The sequence below is a fragment of the Apium graveolens genome, chromosome 10 (assembly GCF_009905375.1).
Source record: "Apium graveolens cultivar Ventura chromosome 10, ASM990537v1, whole genome shotgun sequence".
Taxonomy (NCBI): Eukaryota; Viridiplantae; Streptophyta; class Magnoliopsida; order Apiales; family Apiaceae; genus Apium; species Apium graveolens.
The window spans coordinates 149248042-149271361 of NC_133656.1; the positions used below are offsets into that span (position 1 = coordinate 149248042).

The 23320-nt window shown below is 37.8% G+C and overlaps 1 protein-coding gene across 3 annotated transcripts; it reads left to right on the forward strand.

The window, feature by feature from the left end:
* Positions 1-435: 435 nt before the first annotated feature.
* On the forward strand, positions 436-8212 carry LOC141689199 (UPF0481 protein At3g47200-like). 3 transcript variants are annotated; one of them, XM_074493406.1, is made up of 3 exons: positions 436-571; positions 1653-2253; positions 7929-8212. In XM_074493406.1, the coding sequence occupies exons 2-3, from the start codon at positions 1665-1667 to the stop codon at positions 8210-8212; spliced, it is 873 nt and encodes a 290-aa protein (XP_074349507.1). In that variant the 5' UTR covers positions 436-571; positions 1653-1664. The 3 variants fall into 3 exon arrangements, with proteins under 3 accessions (XP_074349507.1, XP_074349505.1, XP_074349506.1); XM_074493404.1 differs by lacking the exon at positions 7929-8212 and having other exon boundaries at positions 1653-3330; XM_074493405.1 differs by lacking the exons at positions 436-571; positions 7929-8212 and adding an exon at positions 616-1412 and having other exon boundaries at positions 1653-3330.
* The last annotated feature ends 15108 nt before the right edge of the window (positions 8213-23320 follow it).

The following is a 23320-nucleotide window of genomic DNA, read 5'->3' on the forward strand; positions in this document are numbered from 1 at the left end:
TTGAGTTGAGTTGACTAGAAAATGTAGATAAAAATTTTGTTTTTAATACCTATATATATTCACTGGCACTTCAAATCCTCCTTATTTAAATTTTTAACTCAAAATATAGCTAAAAAAACAAATGAAAATACAATTTCAAGAGATTTTTAATGGTTCTGAAATTACTAAAAGCATCTTTTACCTTTTCATGTTCAAGTGCATGTCACACTTATTATATTGTATTATAAAATTATATTTTCACCTTTTCTGTTCTCCATTTTTTTGTTCTTTTATAAATTAAATTTACTTTTATTAATAAAAAAGATAGATAACAAATGGGTTAAAGATTATTACAAGAAATGACTTACATTATTTTATTGAGATCTAATTTTATATTGATTAAAAATTATTGCCAGAGATGACCTAATGACAGCTAATTTTTATATCATTTACTAAGGTTAGGATCGGATGTTATAAGAAATATACACTTGACTTGCCAAGCTGATGAAAAGGAGGCAGGAAAGGTTTAGCTTTAATACAGTTATTATACAAGTCAGCTCTAAAGGTCACCGGTCATCTCTAAACCAACAGGGTACAAATTCTATCTAAAGTTTCTTATATTTAAATTTATTTGAGCTTATCGTATAAGATTTGTACATCTTGATAAGTTTGTAGCAGTTGCATTGCCTGGTTCCTAATGTTTACAACTGGTTTATTTTCTGAGTTTTAGATATTAGATATGATGTGCAGCACCTGAAATTCCTTGGGTTTATCAAACTAGCAGATCATTGCAATGTTTTTTTTTTCGAAGTAGGGTCTAGGGATAAAAATACAGCATTGGTATAATGGTATTAGTCCAAGGTGCATAGTTAGCGGCTTCAGCTTTGGTTATAGAATATTGATAAATTGGACAAATTAGAATTGGTAGTTTTAAATCCTCAGTGTGAGGTGTATTCCAACTGAATTTCAGACAAGTTAGAACATCTGTGAGTAATGCAAGCTCCTTTCTTAATTGAAAGAATGTAGAAATATTGCTTAGTGAAAATCTAGAAGCTAGATCATTGCAGATTTACTTTTCAGTAGACATATGTGAAGTGAAGTAGTTCAACAAGTATCGATGAAATGGATGTGAGTATCCAAGAGGCAAGAGATTACCAGATGAATGGTAGGGTTCCAGAGTGAAAAGTGCGGTGATGTTTCTGCAGGTTACTCATGATTTCCATCCATGAGCCCTATATCCTAATAATTCTGCTTTGTGGAGCAGGAAGTTTTGCAGATCGTCATTCTTTGCCAGTGATGATTAAATACTGTACCTAAACTTTCCGAAGCTAGATGTTAAAACTTAAAACTATAGAGGGGAACTAAACTGCACTTGCACTTGTTTGTTTTTCTTGATAACAAGAGTTCAGTGGCATGTATGGTTATAAACTAAGGTATGTAAAAATTTGTCAATAGTAAATCTAGGTGGTTAATTCCTCATTCCATGTATACACAAAACATGATTCTAAATGTCTGACAATTTTCCCAAAGGTTCGACAATGCATAGCTCAACTTGATTTCACAAAATATTTGTCAGTACATTGCTAAACTCGATGTAGTGCCAACCAATTGCTTGCTTTCTTTTTTAACAGCATCACTGTCTGTCAACACTAAATCAAATATATTTTCTGCAGGATACAGTGAAAATGGAACCAACGTCTAGTTTCAAAGGGAGGATAAACAAAAATTACTCCCCTAATGATATAGAAAAATATTGGGATTGGATACACTCTGTTGATGCGACACTAGGTCTACTAAGGAGCAGACCATGGGATGCAAGTACTTATAGGGTTCCCAATAAGCTTCGAGCAATAAAACACGAAGCATACACACCTCAAATGGTATCTATTGGTCCATATCATCGAGATAAGCCTGACTTGCGAGCTATGGAGGAGTTCAAATGGCGATACATGTTGGCTTTTGTTGATCGAGTGGTAATATCGGATACAGAAAACACGCAAAGAAAGGAAGTTAATAGCGAGTCTAAGGAGCACTCCCCTGAAATATTAGCATTACATAAGTGTAGCAAAATCGTATCTGAACTGGAAGAAGAGGCTCGAGCGTGGTATGCTGAAGACATGAATTTAGACAAGCATCAGCTAGTGGAAATGTTACTTGTTGATGGTTGTTTTATACTTGAACTCTTCCTCAGGTGCAAAGTGACAGATATGCCAAAGACTAATGATGACCTTCATGTACCTCCGCAGGACCAAGTCCCGTTTGTATCGCTAGCAGGTAATTTCACTATGGTACAAACTTTGGCTCATGATTTAATGCTACTTGAGAACCAGATCCCATATGTCATTCTGCAAAAGCTTTTTAACATAATACAAAGTTCGAAGCAAACATCTAATGACATGTTTTTAGACATGTTGCTTTCAGAGTACGCCATTTGGTTTTTCAACTCTGCTCCGATGTTACATTATAAATTCTTAGAAATTACAATACTGATTGATGACACCTGCACTCATTTATTGGATTTGTTGCACGATGCTTGCTTCTTCAGCTTCAAGAAGTTACCCTCAAATTACTACCACAAAAATTGGGGTTTCAAAAGATGTGCAACGGAACTCCTACAGTCTGGCTTTAAAATTACATTTGGTAATAGATTGCTCATAGTGGACATAGGTTTTGATGCGGGAGAGATATCTATCCCACAAGTGATCGTAGATAAATCCAGTGATACATTGTTTAGGAATCTTATTGCTTTAGAGCAGACTAGCTTTGGCAGACAGGCTATTACCTCGTATGTTAAACTTATGCGCAGTTTAATTCGTTCCCCGGAAGATGCTTATTTACTTGAACGAGCAGGTATCATCATTACATCAGATGAGGTAGAGGACGCCTCTGCTTTCTTTAAGAGTTTATGCAGAGAAGTTGTTTTCGTAGACTTCTATTTTGAAGCTTTGTGCGATGATGTTGAAAATTATCAAATCCCTCTCTGGAGATGGCGCAGAGTAAAGGGATATTTTAGTATTATGTGGTTTAGATGGAAAGAATCTGTTAAGGACTTGGAACGAGAATATTTCAGAAATAAATGGAGTTTAATAGCATTCTTGGCTGCATCTTTTGTAATCGTTCTTGCTCTCGTGCAGACTTTCTATGCTGTTCGTGCCTACTATCCTCCGTACCACTGAAACCGCCTATAATGTGGTTTAGTTGTTTAACTAAAATAAAGCATTCATTTAGGTTTATGGTTATTTCTATCTATCAAAGCTGAGACATTTGTATACGGGTCTTCAAATGTTCAAGATCTATTTGCTTGGTTATAAACATCTATTTTCTCGCTCAGTCAAGGAAAATTTTGTTGTCTGAGATTTATTTGCAGCATGTTGGTCACAGAGAATATAAATTAGACCATCTTATAGATATCCAAGCATGAACTTTAATTTTTAACCTCATTTTACTGCTAATATATTTATAAATCTGCTGCCTGCTACATTCTTTGCCTGTCTGTGCCCTCTTGTGTTCTGGTCTTCAATACACCTCCATTTGGATATATATTAGCTGTTATGAACAATTGCCTTATAAGGTATAGACTTGTAGTTAATTCTATATATCTAGTATGCATATAAACAACTTCATCAATTCATCGATAGACGAGGCTTTAGAAGGTCTAAGGTTGAATGATGGGGGTGTTCCACAGTTGTGGGATTGCCAAGGGGGATCTATAATTTACTACCTTCGTTTCATGAATGTATGAACCAGAATTGTTGTTGCCAACATAACAAAGACCCCAACTCAAACAAGGAAGATTGGACAAATTATGACGTTACAGAGATCTCTTTACTTATATTATAGTATTCAATAGCTTCTTCGTGTTCTTCATCTGCCTCTTTGTGCACTATTAATAATATTTCAGGCTTCGTGAAAGAAGAAGATACATTTTTATTATGGTTATTTGATAGAGTATTCTAGTTCAGTAGTTCGGAAACTCCCTTGAAGGATATTTTTTGTAGGCCAGTGATACATGTTGACGGAGGAATCTGGTAACAACAAAGATTGAGGTTTCTCTCCGGAACTAAGATCTATGACGGTGATTTTTCGCCGGAAAATCAAGCGGTATATGGTGGTTTGTGGTTGTTTTAGGCTGAGATTGATCAGAGTAAGTGGTAGCTCTCTTATCAGCTCTCAACTTCTTACCTCTTCAATGTGCCTACGTACCCTTTATATAGGGATCAAGCCTGACGTAGTTCTTGTGGAACAAGAAATCTAATGGGCTCAGACTTCTTATTCATAGGCCCGGTAGAAGCCTATCCAAAGTCCGTCTTCCGCTAGCTTTAGGAATATCTAACTATGAGGCCCAACCGCAAAGGCCCAAGGCTCGTCCGTAATCGCAGGACTTCACGGATAATGCATCTCCCTGCGCAAGGATAACATTCCGCTACAGCTATTTCCCTTGATTTACGGACGCAGGTATAGCCACGGTTCACCCCAAGTGCCGTACGCATCCCTGTCCCCCGAATGAGGATAACCCACCAGATAACAGGACAGGTGATCCCAAGCTCTTGGGTGCTAAGTGCAGGATGACTCCAAAGTTCTCCAACGAAGACACCCGTTGAATACAAGAATAGAGTTCCTGAAGCACACACCAATGTTAACCCCGCATCCCCAACGAGAACACCCGTTGAATACAGGAGGAGGCCTTCAATCATCAGGCATACCCCTGGAGGCCTTCAAGCTTTTCACGAACATCCCCCTCCTTGACCGCCTCAAGGAGGGAATTCTTCAAAGAGTACCTGCAACAAATACATTAGTAAAAATAACCTCCATTGCTCCTCTCCATGCAAGCTCTGTCCTGAAGTCACCATTGAGAACACATAGACCAATCACAGGACGCGTCCTAACACATTGGGCGCGTCCTCACCTTTATGAAACTTGCACTGTCTCCTCAAAAACCATCATGCACAGCATTCCACTACTTAGGGCGCATCCTTCAGCGTCCACTGCCATAAGACCACATTTGCCAAGTACTTTCACCACGGTTGACGCGTTCACATAGATTGGGCGCGTCCTACCCTAATCACGCACTCCCATGCTCCGTCATTACCAGACTATAACACATCTTCTCACAAGTAGGCGCGTCCTCTGCGCCTAGACGCGTCATACTCTTCTAAAACGCAATACCGGGTTTGACCGCACGTAATCCGCATTTGACCCGAGTCAATTCAATGCCAAATTTTGGGCATAACAACTACCCCCCAAATTCCATTTGCAGTTGAAAATAAAATTGGAATTTTTATCCTTAAATCCAAGCAACAAAATTTGGCTCACGAACACAGGACGCGTCAATTACTGAGGACGCGTCTTGCCTTCACTGGGTACTTGTGGCATACAGCTGTCCTCCACGTCAGCTATCCTTTCTTCTATGAATACCCAAAAAGGGAATTTCTATCAACACTTTACCCTCTTCTCGACAACCACCATTGCCGCCCTTGGAAGCAGTAGTATTGAAGTTCAAAAATCCGGCGATCTATCCGGCCATTTCTCGATTTTCTCAGCTTAATCAAACCCCCAACTTACGAGGTACATAAATCATCCTTTATTTCTTCATTTGGTCGAATAACCCCGTTAAAATAAGTAAAAAACCGTTCATATGCTCCATGTTCATGTCAATTGTTCTTCATTTTCTTTTGTATGTATATATGTATATATCTATAAATGCATCATACTTTGCTTCTTTGATTCCATAATTACATGTTTTAGGGCTTCAATTGGATTTCCCCAAACTGCTAACAACCGGTTAAAATTCCATTACATTACAACCACATAGGACGCGTCTACCTTTAAGGTTGCGTCCTATCTTTCCTTGTTTAAGACGTATGTTTAAGTCATTTTAACCAAAGGTCACATAGGGACAATATTCTACTAGGACGCGTCGTCGTATTGCATCTCTCGAGACAGATTCTTAGGACGCGTCCTCGAATGTATCCAGTATCTTCTCTTCTCTTTTTTTTTATTTGGACGCGTCCTCAAATTTTTTCTTCCTTCTTTGCAGATGGAGGACACGTCTTCTTCATCACCTTTTCACCCATTCAAAGTTCTCAACAAACGCCTTGGAATTTATTCCCCGCACTTGATCTCTTTCAAACCCGACTTCCCTGAATCTCATAGGACGAGCTCCTCTCTTAAAGAGGAAAGACGCGTATTTGAATCTCTCAACTCAAAGACTTCTATAATGTCTGACTCCAGCTCCGATTCCATGGATCACGTCCCCATAAGCTCAAGAATGAAAAAGAAAGGACTCAAACGCCAAAGTACTCCAGTTCTCCATACTAGGGCCGCCATCGAAGATTGGACGGACGATGAGATTATACCCACCACAAGCCAACAGCCCCAACGCATGCCTGTTTCAGACGAGAACGCGTCCCCTTCTCAGGACGCGTCAGCTTCGTAAGGCGCGGCTCCTTCTCAGGACGCGCCCTCTCCTCACAGCGAGGGTGAATTTGAGAGACGAGCCCCAGAACCTGAAAAATATGCCATTTCTCCTCAACAGTCTGTTTCCCCACTGGAACATTGGGAACCCAGTGATGTAGAGCTTGATTTTGATTGGAAAGAACTGGAGGACCTCCCTGAGACTAAGAAGAATACTTGGAGGAAGAGGGAAAATAAATTAGCTTGTGTTGGGATGAAATCCACTGCAACTGATCTAGAGATCGGGTGGACCATGAAGCACTACGACATGGAGGGAATCTGGGCGCATCCTCTCAGGATGATGAGACCTCATATCTTTAACGTGGAAAATCTGAGAATTCCAAGAATGGTTCTAACCCCAAAGCTCATTTCTTTAGGTGTGGGCGCGCCCTTGCACCCCTTCATCAAAAAGATCCTGAAATGGTATGATGTTGCCCCCATTCAACTGTCTCCAAATTCATACAAGTTAGCATGGGCTCTGTACATTATGTACCACAACCTTGGGTTGGACACGCCCTCTATGAAAGAGTTTAGCTTCTTCAACAGTATCAGGAAATCCATCCCAGGATACCACTTCTTGGTTGTCAACAAGTGGTTGAACAACAAAGGGTTTAATGAGGGCAAAATCAGCCACGAACGAGATTGGAAGGAGCCATTCTTCTACATCTATGATGTTAAAAGGGCTCGTGTTCGTTTTAACTTAGAGCCAAGTAAGTGCAACATCTAGGACGCGTCCTCTCCTGCAAGACGCGTCTTTTTCTTTTGTTATTTTTTCCCTTCTCCTTTTTATAACTCTCATCTCTCTTCCTTAGATAAAAGAACTCAGAAAGAGCTTACAGGAAGAAAGAAAAAGAGAGTTGCGAAGGTATTGAAGTATGTCGAGAAGCACTTTAATCTTAAGGACATGATCACGGAGGCCAATCTCAAAAAGATTGGGGCTTTGTTTTCAACGGTTGGCTCCATTTGTAAATATCGTAATTTTTACAATGGAAAACCCGTCCTAACTGCATCTGAGAAAGCTAGAGGGTTAAATGCAATGGAACTTGTCCAACTGGACATAAGTAGACAAGTAGATCTAGAGCAAGGTAAGAATCATCTGGACGCGTCCCTCGCGGACGACGCGTCATGCACACTTTTACCCCTTCTCTTACAGGCATAACCTTAATCTAACTTGTAAACGTTTCCCACATCCTATTTTATGGCTTTAGATGTGTCTTTTCCATTGGGCGCATCCTCTTTTGTTATTAGCTTGTCACTTATACCATTCTCATAGTCTATGATATGGGCGTTGTGTCCCCTATATTGGACGCGTCATATGTTTAGGACGCGTCGTGACCCCATAAATGCACCTTTTACAGCTTCATGCATTTATATGTGTCCATATGCATTTTAATTGGCATCCATACCTTTGTCTTTAAATTATGCTTATGGTGCATCCTTCTATAAGGACGCGTCTACCTTATCTTGCTAACACTTTTTCCGTATTCATGTCGCAGAAATGACTTCCCTTCCAAAGGGATTCGCAATTGGAGCTTCCAGAAAGTTGAGAGCCAAAAAGCAGACTCATGTGAAACCTGATCCCAAAGCTAAGGATCCTACTCCTGCTGTGACACCTTCCCCTCCGCCAAAAATCATCGACACCACAGTGTTGGACATCCCTGAGAAGGAGGACGCGCCCTTAAAACGTCAAAAGACTGTTCCTGACGACCAATTTTTCGTTCTCGGATATCTGAGCGCGTCCTCGGTTGGCGACTTTACAAAGGATGAAGTCAGGGGTTAGACTTTCAGGACTGAGCAACAGACAGAGGAGGCTATGGTTAGGGCTGCAGCTGAGCTTCACTTGCACGCCAGGCAAAGTGCTAATATGTCTGCAAGGCTCAGGGCGCGTCTTGCCGCCACCGACACTGCAAAGAGACAAGCGGAAGATAAGGTAAAATCTCTGGAAAAGTATATTAATTTGCTTGCCAAAGAAAAGGATGCTGAGATCAAACACCTGGAGGAGGAGAAGACGCGTCTTGAGTCAAAAAAGGCTGTGTTAGAAGGTAATGTCTCCTCTTTGGAGAAAACGATGGAAAGTGTTATCACACTGAATTCCACCATGCAGCTGGAGCTTGACACTCTGAACGATGACAGGCTGCATGGATGGACAGAGGAGAAAAAGCTGGTTTACCAAAATGGCTTCGCAGCTGGGTTTGAGGAGTGGTGCTCTGGGTTTATTGCAAATGATCCAGAGTATACCTTTTCAAAGTTCGATGCAGACACCCAGATATGGGTCAATGATTTCAGAGTCAGGTCCGCGTATTCCATAAAAAGTAAAAGGATTTTTCTTGGTTTGGAGGAAGAGGACGCGTCCCCTGCTCCTACTCCGCTTCAGGCTCAACCTCCTCCTGCAGACTACCAAGACAAACCTCAGGACGCGCCTCCTGCCTAGGACGTGTCCTATGTTTTTTCATGGATTTTTTTTACTTGAACTATTTAAGGGTGCGGGCCCTTTGAATCCTTGCAATTTGTAATGATCACTTTTGAACTACTTTTGCTTGCATGCTTTCATGGCATTTCTCCTTAATTTGCCTCTACATATCTTTTTCCTTATAAACTTTATTCAGACACAAGTATGGGCGCGTCTTGTACGAAGGACGCGTCCCCATTGAAACATTTATTGAAACATTGTTATCCTTTTTACTCATATATTAAACAGGTGTTATGAATGGGCGCGTCCTTTCTACTTGGAGCGTCTGTGTAGAGTTGTCTGGAAAGTGCATTTTTAAGTAGCATAATATCATGATGCGCTTGTGCATTTAGATGAGACAGAGCATGTGGGGCGCGTCCTCAGTAAAGACGCGTCTTCCCTTTAATTATTTTTATAAAATTTGAGGGAACATAAAACTGTCGGAGCATCAACCAAAATAACTTGGGCACGTCCTTTGAAGTATTACGCGTCTTAATTCCAATTTTACTTGAACTTTATTGTTCCTTTAAAATCTGCATAAAACTATTAACTAGGGCACGCCCTGTAGCTTGGACGCGTCATGAAACCAAGAAAATTAACAAACAAATATATATTTTTTGGAAAATTTCAAAGTTTTCATAATAATGCGCTCTAGTGTCAAAATTGCACTAGTCCCATGGCTACTATGCTCTGTGGGGAAATTATTCGAAAGAATGACCCTTCAACTAGTTCTAAGGTAAGTAGTACATGCACTACCCCCATAGGCTAGGAGGAATTTATTTAATTCTAGCCTATAATCCGGGCATAGCCCTGAATATATAATAAAAGAGGTACGTAAGGGGCCAAAGCCGCGTCTTACTCATAATACTTTCGGAGATGCTCCGCGTTCCACGCTCGCGGAATCAGCTTCCCTTCCATATCTTCAAGGTGATAAGTCCCTTTCCACAAGATGGCCTTTATTTTGTATGGTCCTTCCCAATTAGCTCCAAACACTCCATGTTGGGGGTTCTTCGTGTTGGGCATTACTTTTCTAAGTACCAAATCTCCCACCTTCAGCAATTATCCCTTTACCTTCTTGTTATAATACCTTGCGGCACGTTGCTGATACGCTGCGAGCCTTAGCTGAGAATTTTCCCTTGTCTCCTCCAAGAGATCCAAATGAAGCATTTGATTAATCTCGGCATCTTCCTCTGTGTAACGGTCTCTACGAAGCGATCGCGACCTGTTAGGTCACACACACTGTAGAGGGGGTGAATACAGTGTAAAATACAATCAAATCGAACTTTAATATCTTAAGTAACAGAAAACAAACTTTATTGAAACAATAAACTCTGTTACAGTATGGAACTGTTACCTCTCAGTGATGAACAAGTATCACGAGAGCTGCTAGGGTTACAATGAATAATCTTCTCGAATATGATAACACTTATAGTGTAAACCCTATGTCTGTGTTTATATACTACACAGTTACAAGATAATCGCTAATTGATATGGAATATAATTATGCTTCCTAAAATACATCAATCAGATATCTTTTCTTCCAAGTATTTTATTCTTCACGGAACTCCTTCTTCATGCATATCTCTTCTTATGTTTATCTCGATCTTCTTTCCTTTAATCAGCTACTTTCCTTATCTAATCGTCCTTTAGCACTTAAGTTCTGATATCCAACTTCTGATGATTATCTCCTGATAATATAAGTACTAATATCCTTAAGTCCTGACTTCCAGTATAATTACTGATTCCCAGTTAAGTACTGATTTGTCCTGTTAAGTAAGATCTGAAAACTAAACATAAATCATATTAGCCATGACATTATCAAATATATCTAACAATCTCCCCCAACTTGTAAATTAGCATAATATATAAGTTTAACAGATATTTGATGATGTCAAAAACATTAAGTACAAATGCATGAGAATTAGACTAGATAACTACAACTTACAGTCCTTAAAGCTTTACCAATATTTAACTTCTGATAACTGTTGGATTTTTAATCGCAGTGGAGGCATGGTAAAACACTTTTACACATATAAAATCCAAATAAAAGCATATAAATCATGGTAAAAACATAGGGATCGATTACTAACCTTTAATATGCGATCCAAAAGCAACGATCGGAGATCCTTAGCAGCTGCTCCTCAAACGTGAAGCACTCCACCGGTATCCACCAAGAAAACGACGTTAAGGAGGAGAAGGAGGTGGAGAGAATTAGGTTTTATAAAAATTTTGGGGTTAGAATAAAAATAGGGTTTATAATAGTATATTTATAGGCAAATTTTCAGCTGAAATTTTCCCATAAATATTATTATTATTATCCCATTTATTATTCTCATTAATAATTAAAATACCTTTTAATTATTAATCCTTTTTCTAAACACTTTAGAAATAATTCTCTCTCTTGATTTAATTTCCAAAAATTAAATCCTTAATTAATAATATTAAGAACTTTTCTTAATTAATTTATAATCAATTAAATCTCATTTAATCAATTATTAAATTTGCCAATTAATTATTTATTTCACATATAAATAATTATTAGCCATTATTAATTAATTCCTCCACCATTAAATCATTCTCTTTTTATGGTGTGACCCTGTAGGTTCAATATTAAGCCGGTAGTAAAAATAAATAATAATAAAACTATTTTATCATTATTTATATAAATTCTCTAATTTATTAAATATGATTAATTAATTAATCACATTTATTCTACATCGTGAGGGATACTTCTCAGCATATCGCGACTATCCGGATAATATGAGTTCACTGCTTAGAATACCAAGAACCTATTCAGTGAATAGTTACCGTACAATAAACTCCTTCTACCCTACAATGTCCCGATTAAATATAAGGCATGGATCTCGTGTCAAGCCTATCTAATTCAATCATTTGCTTACCATTTAATATGCGTAGTTCTATGCAAATTAGAAACTCCTTTCTAATTTCATTCACTCTGGCCAGAGATTCCTGAACTAGCATAAGTGGATCAGCCTTGAACATTCGCTTCCTTCACTGGAAGGGGTAGATCCTTTATTGATCATACACTATCTTCGTGTACAAATTCCTATACCCAGTAGAGCCCTAATAATTGTCCCTGGAGACTAAGAACTAAACCAAAGCATAGTTCAGTGTACACAAGATGACTATGATGACCTCAAGTCTAAGGATACTTGTACAACTATCACTATGTGAACAACTGCTGACACGTGAGTGAACTCCATCAGTTGTTCAGCTGGGCGAGTCATGTTCAGTGAACTTATTCTATAATAAGCACCTACATACTAGCTATAGTGTCACCACACAAATGTCTATGAGAACAGACATCCTTCATAATGAAGCAAGCATAGTATGTACCGATCTCTGCGGATTATTAATTACCAGTTAGTAATCCTACGACCAGGAACTATTTAAGTTTAGAGTTATCATCTTTTAGGTCTCACTATTATGATCTCATCATAATCCATAAAAAGCTTTACTCTAAACTATGGTATATCTTATTTAAACACTTAAATAGATAAAGGCCGTAATAAAAAACAAAACAAGTCTTTTATTAATATCAATGAAATCAAAACAGATTACACAGGAAGTTATTCCTAAATCCTAATATATGATTGGACTTAGGACATATTCCTTTCAATCTCCCACTTGTACTAAAGCCAATCACCCTGGTATCTAATACCCATCTAGTCTTTATGACGATCAAAGTGACTTTCAGAAAGTAGCTTTGTGAGTGGGTCTGCTATGTTGTTATGTGTGTCAACTCTATTTCAATACAATACAAGAAATGTTACCGCGCTCCCACTAACCCTTTTGTAGACGCATGGTTCATCTACGTTTTTGATAAAATCAAACTCTTTGATTGTCTCATCAAAACGAATGTTCCATCTTTCGAGAAGCTTGCTTTAAACCACATATAGTTCGCAGCAGCTTACACACTAGGTTTTCATTTCCCTTGGAAAGAAAACCATCTGGCCATTTGCCAGATCTCATAGTCGTAGTAAGCAGCAATCGCAAGCAAAATCCGAACTGATTTTAACAGGGCTACAGGTAAAAGGTTTCATCAAAGTCAATCCATTGCCTTTGTTTGAATCCTTTTGCCAAAAGCCTGGCCTTATAGGTCTCCACCTGCCCATCTGCTCTAATCATTCTTTCGTATACCGTATACATAGATTCCATTCCGGATTTCATGGCACTTTGCCATTTCTCTGAGTCAACACTACTCATAGCCTCATTATAGGTCAGAGGGTCGTCATCATCAATGATCGACAACTCATTGTCATTCTTAATGACAAGGCCATATTACCTCTCAGGTTGGCGAGACACTCTCCCTGTTCTATGAATGGGCTGTTCCACAAAAGGTTGTTCAGTCAGAACAGGTGTTTCCACTTGATCCGTAGTAGTTTGTGCTTCTTGAACTTCATCAAGTTCAATTTTGCTCCCACTGTTTCCTTCAAGGATAAACTCCTTTTCCAAGAAGGTAGCATGTCTGGAGACAAACACCCGATGATCGGTGTAAAAGTAATACCCTAAAGTCTCTTTAGGATATCCCACAAAACTACATTTTACGGATCGATATTCCAGCTTATCTGGGTCAACTTATTTGACATGAGCTGGACATCCCCAAATCTTAACGTGTTTAAGACTCGGTTTCCTTTCTTTCTATATCTCATACGGAGTTTTGAGGAACAGATTTGGAAGGCACCTTATTCAGTAAATATGTTGAGGTTTCCAATGCATAACCCCATAGGAATACTGGAAGATTTGCATAGCTCATCATGGACCGAACTATGTCTAACAAAGTTTGATTTCTCCTTTCAGATACCAATCTGGAGGCGTCCACTGGGAGACTATACCATTTACTTTGAGATAATCCAGAAACTCTCCATTCAAGTATTCACCACCTCGATCTAATCGAAGAATTATAATACTTTGTTTGGTTTGTTTCTCCACTTCATACTTATACTTTTTGAACTTTTCAAAGGCTTTAGACTTGTGTTTCATCAAACACATATCCGAATCTAGATCTATTATCCATGAAAGTAATGAAGTATGAAAATCCACCCATAGCTTGCGTAGACATTGGTCCACATACATCTGTGTGTACCATTCCTTGCAAATTTGCAGCCCTCTCTCCATATCTACTAAATGGAGACTGCAGTGCCACAATGAAGTGAGATTTTCATCATCCCTTTTCTTTTATTAGTTTGTTCAATCTGAAGTAAATTATGTCACATTTATATAGACCATTATTTAAAGTACCACGTCCATAAAGAATATTATCTCTAAGAATAGAACATTCATTATTCTCAATAATAAATGAAAATCCAGCCAAGTCTAACATGGGAATAATATTCCTCACAATCGAGGGAATAAAATAACAATTATTTAAAACAATAATCTTGCCCGTAGGCATATGTAAATGAAATAATTCTACATCTTTAGCAGCAACTCTTGCTCCATTTCCCATCAGTAGAATCACCTCTTCTTCCTCAAGAGTCCTACTTCTCCTTAGTCCCTGCAACAAATTACAGATTTGAGAACCACAGGCGGTATCTAATACCCAAGTAGAAATTTGATTTAATGACATATTCACTTCTATCATGAACATACCTGAATCAGAAGCGGTAGTCTCACTACCCTTCTTCTTCTTCAATTCTGCAAGGTAAACCTTGCAGTTCCTCTTCCAGTGCCCCACCTTGTTACAGTGAAAGCAAACAACTTTGCTCTTGGAGTCTTCAGCTTTTGGTGGAACCGGCTTTTCTTCACCTACTTTCTTCTTCTTGGAAGAGTTCCTCTTCCTTTTCTTAGGATTGGAACCTTCACCAATTAGAAGAACAGAACTCTTCTTAGGGGGAAAATTCGATTCCGCAGTCTTCAACATGTTGTGGAGTTCAGGCAGGCTGACATCCAACTTATTCATGTGAAAGTTCACAACAAACTGCGAGAACGAACTCGGAAGCGATTGCAAGACCAAGTCTTGGCTCAGCTCCCCATCCATGGCAAAACCAAGTTGTCCAAGACGTTCAATCAAATTGATCATCTTAAGTACATGGTCATTCACAGATGATCCCTCAGACATCCTACAATCGAACAACTCCTTCGATATCTCATATCGAGTTGTCCTCCCCTCCACATCATACAACTCTTGTAGATGCATGAGGATAGTGTGAGCATCCATATGCTCATGTTGCTTCTGTAGCTCAATGTTCATGGAAGCTAGCATGATGCATTGAGCAACATTTGCATCATCTATCCACTTACGATACACAACATGTTCATCATTATGCGCATCGCTAGCAGGTTCAGTAGGCTTAGGTGAGTCAATCACGTATTCCAGCTTCTCAATCCTGAGAACAATTCTCAAGTTTCGAAGCCAGTCAGCATAATTAGGACCAGTCAACTTGTGAGCATCTAGTATGCTCCTGACTGATAGTGCAGAAGACATGACGTATAAAGTAAATCTGTAAATGATAAACACATAACAACACTTAGCAAATATTTGATTTCATTTTAAAACACTATATGAATCGGGTCTTTATTCATAAGTGGCTCCCACTAGTTTATCTAATTTATTCAACCCCCTACGTGAAAGATTAAGCATTCATAATGCTAGTGGGAATAGGGATCCTACATTCCATTACACAACCCCGGCTGTGGCACGAACCGCCATGTAATGTTCAATAGGCAGAAACCTCTTGTCAATTACATCTAATCTTATTCCCTAATCAAACTTTAGCCTCTTGAATACTTGAGTCACGGCTGTGGCACGACAAACTCAATATTCTAAGTCAAGTCTAACCCAACATTCCGTACATTTGAATCAGTCTCCAAAGGCCCACGGCTGTGGCACATACCGACCTTTAGATTCTAATTCAATGTACACATCTCTATGTAATAGACAAGTATTTCTTATTTCGAAATCAAAGCCATCGGCTGTAGCACGAACCGACAATTATTCAAAAATAAGAACTATTTTTCTATCATGTTGGAAGGCTATGACCGACACAAGCCCGTTGTGTCATTGGCCAATTACTACTTGATATTATTTAATTTTAGAGGGATTATATTACGTTACAATCATAATCATATTATAAAGAGATTCTTCCTTTTAAATTAAATATTTCAAATCAATAATCAATAATCAGATGATTCCCAGATCGGGTGGAGCATTGTCAAGAGGCGTCACTTAATAACCCTTTCTTACAGATAAAAATCTGTTGTTGACAGAATCATCCTTTCTCTCATATTGAAAATTCATATTCAATTACGTGTTTCATAAACACAAGAATCTCATGATTGTATTCATAATATTATTATTAAGGTTATGAAACAATTTCACTATACTAGGTTGTCTAACAAACGCCTTATGTTCATTTAAGTTCACCTAAATCTATCATCGCATGATAAACTAAGCATATATCACATATATAAACATGAATAAACATCAAGGTAGACATGTTACATCATCTAGCATATTAGTCTAAGCATTATACATCTCTATGTATCACATGAAGCATTTAAAAGCAGTTAAAACAGCTTTAAAACACTTTCGGAAATATAAACAGTTCAAAACTTTTATATAAACTAAAATTTGATCACTCCATTAGATCCGTCTCGGAAAAACGAATCCAACGATATATTGCACGCCCAAAACAGAGTTACGAAACTCCCAGAAAATCAAATTTAATGTGGATAGTCGGGCTGTAACGCATTACAGGAACGCTTACAGGAACGCGTTACAAGCCCTGTAACGCATTCCGGTGATGCGTTACAACCCTTTTAACCAATTAAAAGGTGTAACGCATTCCGTGAATGCCCCACAGGGTGTAACGCATTCCCGGAATGCGCGACACCCCCCCCCCCCCCCCCGCGCACGTGCGCTACACGCGCCTGCAGCAGCCGCACCTGATCTGTCTTCTTCGATCGTCGTGCCTGTCCTTTTTCTGTCGTACCTTTGCTTTGCTTTTCTCTGTCTGTGCTTCCGTGCAGCAGTAACAGTAGACAAACAGATGTACAAGTATATAGACATACTTACAGTTCACATATATATATATGATTATTTAATTACGAATTTAATTGCAAGATCTTCAAAAATTCATAATAAAAAATCTATACATCATAAAATTATGAAACAAATACCCAGACGATCTACAACACTTGTAGAACCCAGATCAACATTCAAAATTATTCTGAGAAACGATTTCTCATCAGACAAACTTAATCCATAATATAACTTGTAAAAATCATAATTAATTCATACAAGCACATAAAATTCTGAAATTTTTACCACAGATCTATATGCATACAACCTATGCTCTGATACCATTGTTGGATTTTTAATCGCAGCAGAGGCATGGTAAAACACTTTTACACATATAAAATCCAAATAAAAGCATATAAATCGTGGTAAAAACATAGGGATCGATTACTAACCTTTAATATGCGATCCAAAAGCAACGATCGGAGATCCTTAGCAGCTGCTCCTCAAACGTGAAGCACTCCACCGGTATCCACCAAGAAAATGATGTTAAGGAGGATGAAGAGGTGGAGAGAATTAGGTTTTATAAAATTTTGGGGTTAGAATAAAAATAGGGTTTATAATAGTATATTTATAGGCAAAATTTTCAGCTGAAATTTTTCCATAAATATTATTATTATTATCCTATTTATTATTCTCATTAATAATTAAAACACCTTTTAATTATTAATCCGTTTTCTAAACACTTTAGAAATAATTCTCTCTCTTGATTTAATTTCCAAAAATTAAATCCTTAATTAATAATATTAAGAACTTTTCTTAATTAATTTATAATCAATTAAATCTCATTTAATCAATTATTAAATTTTCCAATTAATTATTTATTTCACAAATAAATAATTATTAGCCATTATTAATTAATTCCTCCACCATTAAATCATTCTCTTTTTATGGTGTGACCCTGTAGGTTCAATATTAAGCCGGTAGTAGAAATAAATAATAATAAAACTATTTTATCATTATTTATATAAATTCTCTAATTTATTTAATATGATTAATTAATTAATCACATTTATTCTAAATCGTGAGGGATACTTCTCAGCATATCGCGACTATCCGGATAATATGAATTCACTGCTTAGAATACCAAGAACCTATTCAGTGAATAGTTACCGTACAATAAACTCCTTCTACCCTACAATGTCCCGATAAAATACAAGGCATGGATCTCGTGTCAAGCCTATCTAATTCAATCACTTGCTTAACATTTACTATGCGTAGTTCTATGCAAATTAGAAACTCCTTTCTAATTTCATTCACTCTGGCCAGAGATTCCTGAACTAGCATAAGTGGATCAGCCTTGAACATTCGCTTCCTTCACTGGAAGGGGTAGATCCTTTATTGATCATACACTATCTTCGTGTACAAATTCCTATACCCAGTAGAGCCCTAATAATTGTCCCTGGAGACTAAGAACTAAACCAAAGCATAGTTCAGTGTACACAAGATGACTATGATGACCTCAAGTCTAAGGATACTTGTACAACTATCACTATATGAACAACTGCTGACACGTGAGTGAACTCCATCAGTTGTTCAGCTGGGCGAGTCATGTTCAGTGAACTTATTCTATAATAAGCACCTACATACTAGCTATAGTGTCACCACACAAATGTCTATGAGAACAGACATCCTTCATAATGAAGCAAGCATAGTATGTACCGATCTCTGCGGATTATTAATTACCAGTTAGTAATCCTACGACCAGGAACTATTTAAGTTTAGAGTTATCATCTTTTAGGTCTCACTATTATGATCTCATCATAATCCATAAAAAGCTTTACTCTAAACTATGATATATCTTATTTAAACACTTAAATAGATAAAGCCCGTAATAAAAACAAAACAAGTCTTTTATTAATATCAATGAAATCAAAACAGATTACACAGGAAGTTATTCCTAAATCCTAATACATGATTGGACTTAGGACATATTCCTTTCAATAACAACTTCAGTCTGTACAAATATCAGAATTTAAGCAGTTGTAGATCTTTGACTTGGCTTCATCTTCTGATCTCTCTGATGTCAGGAGTTGTTCTGAGATAGTTCTTCAACAAACATCTCTCAGCATATCTAAGTTCATCAATCATTCTCCTCTTGGCATCTTTAAGTTCTGCAGTATCTTCACCAATTTGAAAGATTACAGCCCTGAGATCATTAATCTTTGCTTTTCTTATATTCTGATCCAGTCTGATCAAATAAGCTTTATCAGACTCAAGATTGAATTCCACAGCCCTGTACCCTAGAAAGGTAGTTATAATTTGAGCAGAATTAGGCTTCATTTCAACTATATCACCCTTGTGATCTCTGTACTTTGTAACATATGTGCTGTCAGACTTAACAGAATAAAGCATTTTCTGTCTCTAAATCTGATCCTTCAAATAGTTTGCAGCAGTTCCTGTCAATCTGTCATCCACTTGAAGTAAGAATAGTACATGCTCCAATTCTTCAAAATACTTCAATGGAATGGCATTTTGCCTTATATGATAAACCCTACCATCTGTCATGAAATACAACAAGATGTATTCTTTCAAGTAGGTATGATAAACCATTTGTACAGATTCCAGTTGATTCAATCTCTTAGGAGTTGCTCCAAAACCTGGTTCACTCAAGGAAGTTGGATCATTGGTAGTGTTATGTATTCTTCTTTCATCAGCACTTCCCAATCCAGTTTTATCTCTTGCTTCCTTTCCAGTAACTACTCTAGCTTCAAAACCACTTGTAGTAGTCTTCAAAGGTTGAGTCTGTTTTGCCTTAGTGAATCCTGGTAGGAGTGTCTTTAGTCTATCTTCTGATATCAAGTTAACTTGAGCTATGTCAGAGGTTACTTGCTTCTTCTGAATATCAGAACTTACATTTTCTTGACTCTGAACAACTTGAGCCATGTCAGAGGTTGTTTTAAGAACTTTTCTTGAAGTCAGAGCAAGATCATCATTTTCATCAGTAATTTCTTCATCCTCAGGAGGCACATAAACCTTGATAGGTTCACCAACCTTTTCTTTACCCTTGGATCTTGGATCTATCTGCGGTTATGATTTAGCCAATGTTGCTTCAGTATGTGTCCTTTCTTTGATCACAATGCCTTTGAGTTTTGGAAGTGGCTTTTTACCAGAAGCTTCAGACTTAGATGTGACTTTCTCTGATTTAAGTCTGGCTTCTTCTTCCATTAAACTCTCCAAGTCCATTCCTGGATTTTCCTGAAGAAATAACTGTCTTGACATTTCCTCATCAAGATCTAAAAGTTCATCAGAACTTATCCTTTTACCAGTAGTAGAACTTATTCTTTTCCCAGTATCAGAACTTGTCCTGTGACTTGTGATTTCAGCTTTTCTTGATGTGAAACCTCTACCTTGACTATGACCTCTACCCATTCCAGAGTTTCCTTGATCATCCTTTTCATCATCCTTCCCTTTCAGTGTCTTGTCAGTCTTGCATTTGGACTTTATTACTTTCTCCCCCTTTTTGGCATCAGCGGGTAGTAGAAGAGAGACAAGCAATTCCACTGAGGCTTGGATTTCATTAAGTTGTGATTGCTGAGAAGCTTGATTTTTCAGAATATCATCAATCTGAGCTTGTTGATTATCTTGAGTCTTCTCAATATAAGCAATCCTGTCAAAGGTAGGTTGGAAGAACTTTTTCTTATCAATCTTTTGAACTTGTTCCTGTTTTATAAATTCTTCCTGAATCTTGTGTAGCTCTGCATAAGTAGTTGAATGAAGACCTTGTAGATGTTTAGTACTCAATGCAGTGACTCTAAGCTGGGTTTTGAAATCATCAGAATTTAACATTTCATCAGCTTTAGTCAAGTGCTCAACAAGATGCTTTTCAGTTGGAACACAGGAAACTGAATTCCATTCCTTAGTCCACTCCTGTCCGGCAGGAGTTTCACTCCAAGTACTGGTGCTTCTCTGGTAACAAACTTCTTAACAAGTTCAGACTTAAGAGTAGTTTGTTGAGGAGTATGTCCTGAAGGACCTGCTGCATCAGCATCTGCATTTGGAGCAGCATCACCAGTATCTCCAGCATTTGCAGCATCAGAACTTACAGAATCAGTATCTTCTGATAAAACAACAGTGTGAGTAGCAATAGAGGCTTCAGCATCCTCGAATTGCTGATCTGGTTCTAAATTCTGATCAACAGCCATATCCTGATGCTCACCTAAAGTCTGATCATCAGCATCTAGATGCAGAGAAGGTGTTGTAGATAACTCTGGAGTTTGAACAGCATCAGTAACAGGTGTTGTTAAAGGATTAGTTGTTGTTGGAGCTTCTAAGAGAATTACTTCAGGCACAACCAAGTTTTGAACATCAATATCAGCACTTGTGCCTGGATCAACAGGAGATACAGATGGTGTGTTGACCTTTTCAGAAACAGCTTCCTTAGATGGAGTTAATGGAGAGGAAATAACTTTAGCAAATTCCTTTTCTTGTGAGATCAGAGATTCCTGATCCCCTTCCTTAGCTGCTTCCTCTTCATCATCTGAAATTGGCCTATTTGCCTCTGTTTCTTGTATCTCTTTATAGATTTGGATTCCTTGGGAGTTTCAGGAACTGTCATTCTTCTAAGCCTCTTGAGAAGCCTAGATCCCCCAATTCCAGAATCCTTCTGAGAAGTCTCTTTCTCAGCTTCATAAACAACAGGTTCTGAAGAAGGAACCTGTTCCTCAGTATCAAATTCATCTCTCAAAGCAATCTTCCTTTTCTTCTGAAGTATTTGAGGAACAGTCTTTATCCTCTTAGGTTTGGAAGATGAAGGCTTCACAGTAGGTGCTGAGGATGAGGGTTGAACTGTTTGTGAAGTGGAGAGATAGGATTTGATATATTGCCTGAGGGTAGGTTGAGTAGAATGAGTGATAGGTGCTGATGGTTGTTGTGATGTTTGGGAGGTTGTTGTTGGTTGGACATCAGAATAAACAGATCTATAAGTATCAGGATCAGCATTTACTAAGATCTGTTTTACAGACTGAGGAATCTGTAAAGGTGTAACCACTGATTTCTTAGTGTCAGCATTTATCAGGTCATTAAAGTAACGTTTTGCAACCTTAAAAGGTGGAGTTGAGGAACTGACTAATTGAGGTTCATCAGTGCAAAAAGTATATATAAGTTGACAGAATCTAGCAAAGTAAACAACATTCCTATCCTCTGTCATCCTATCCCCAATAAAACCAATTATAGCAGTTGCAAAATCAAAATGAGTTTGGTTTATAATAGCATACCCGATGTGCTGACTCATAATTGGGATAACATCAAAATTCGAACACTTGTTCCCAAAAGCTTTAGTGATGCAGTCGAAGAAGAAGCTCCATTCTTTTCTGATATGAGCCCGTTTCAACTGCCCAAGTTTTGCCAAACTCTGTTCATACCCCAAATGGGCCATTAAATCCTGAAGAGCTGATTCCTCTAGAATTGAAAAGGTACATCCTTCTGGGAGATGTAGAGCCTTGCGTATTGTACCAGGAGTGACTGCATATGAAGAATCACCCACTTCGAAAACAATACTGGGAGTGCCATGTGTACCACCATTATCAAAGTGCCCAGTCCGCCAAAATGTCAGAACTTGTTGGCTCGAAAAGATTGAAGGCTGGGTCAATGCATACCCAATCTCACTGTGTGCAAGAAGATCTTGCACAAAATGCAATTCAGATGGAGCTTCAGCATGAGCACGAATTGCAGCATAGTTGTTTGGAACAAATTTAGCTCCATCAATGATTAAATCCTTAGGTGCCATATGAAAAATTGAGATTTAAGAGTGCCTGTTAGGTGTTTGATAAAATGTCTGTATGAAAAACCAACATTAGAAGAAGAAGGAGAGTAAAAACAAGTAGAGAGAAAAAGTATGAAGGGAAATAAAAGATTAAAAAAAATCCTCTCTCTTTCTTACTTATACTCTGAAAAAAAAATGTTACCGTTTGACACCTGTCAGACATGCAGTAATAACGGATAGTTACTGGGCTCGAGAAAACAGGAATCATTACTTACCCACTTGCCGTTTTTCAAGAAAAAACCGTTCCACATACCCAAATATTCCATTAATCAAGGTGAAACAATTTTAATTCAAAATTGAAACCGTTCCCACTTGTTTAATTTTTTTTTTACTGCAACATTAATATTCTGAAAATAAATCAAGTGAAAATGACCAAAATAAATCAGAGGAGTAAGTACTGATAAAGTAAAATCAGAACTTAAATTAAAACAGAATTTATATGGTCATCAGAATATGAATATTTATCAGGATTTATCAATGCATTACAAAATATCTCAGAGACAAAATCTTGAAATAAAAACAAATTTCATTAATATATCAAGAGAATACATTCATGAAATTGAAATTACATCAGAATTTATACAAGATTTCCCTAAGCTGCTAAACCTAACATCAACAGCCTTAGTCTTAGCTC

Coding starts and splice junctions, on each gene's coding strand:
- LOC141689199 (XM_074493404.1), top strand. CDS start 1,665: ATGGAACCAACGTCTAGTTTCAAAGGGAGGATAAACAAAAATTACTCC.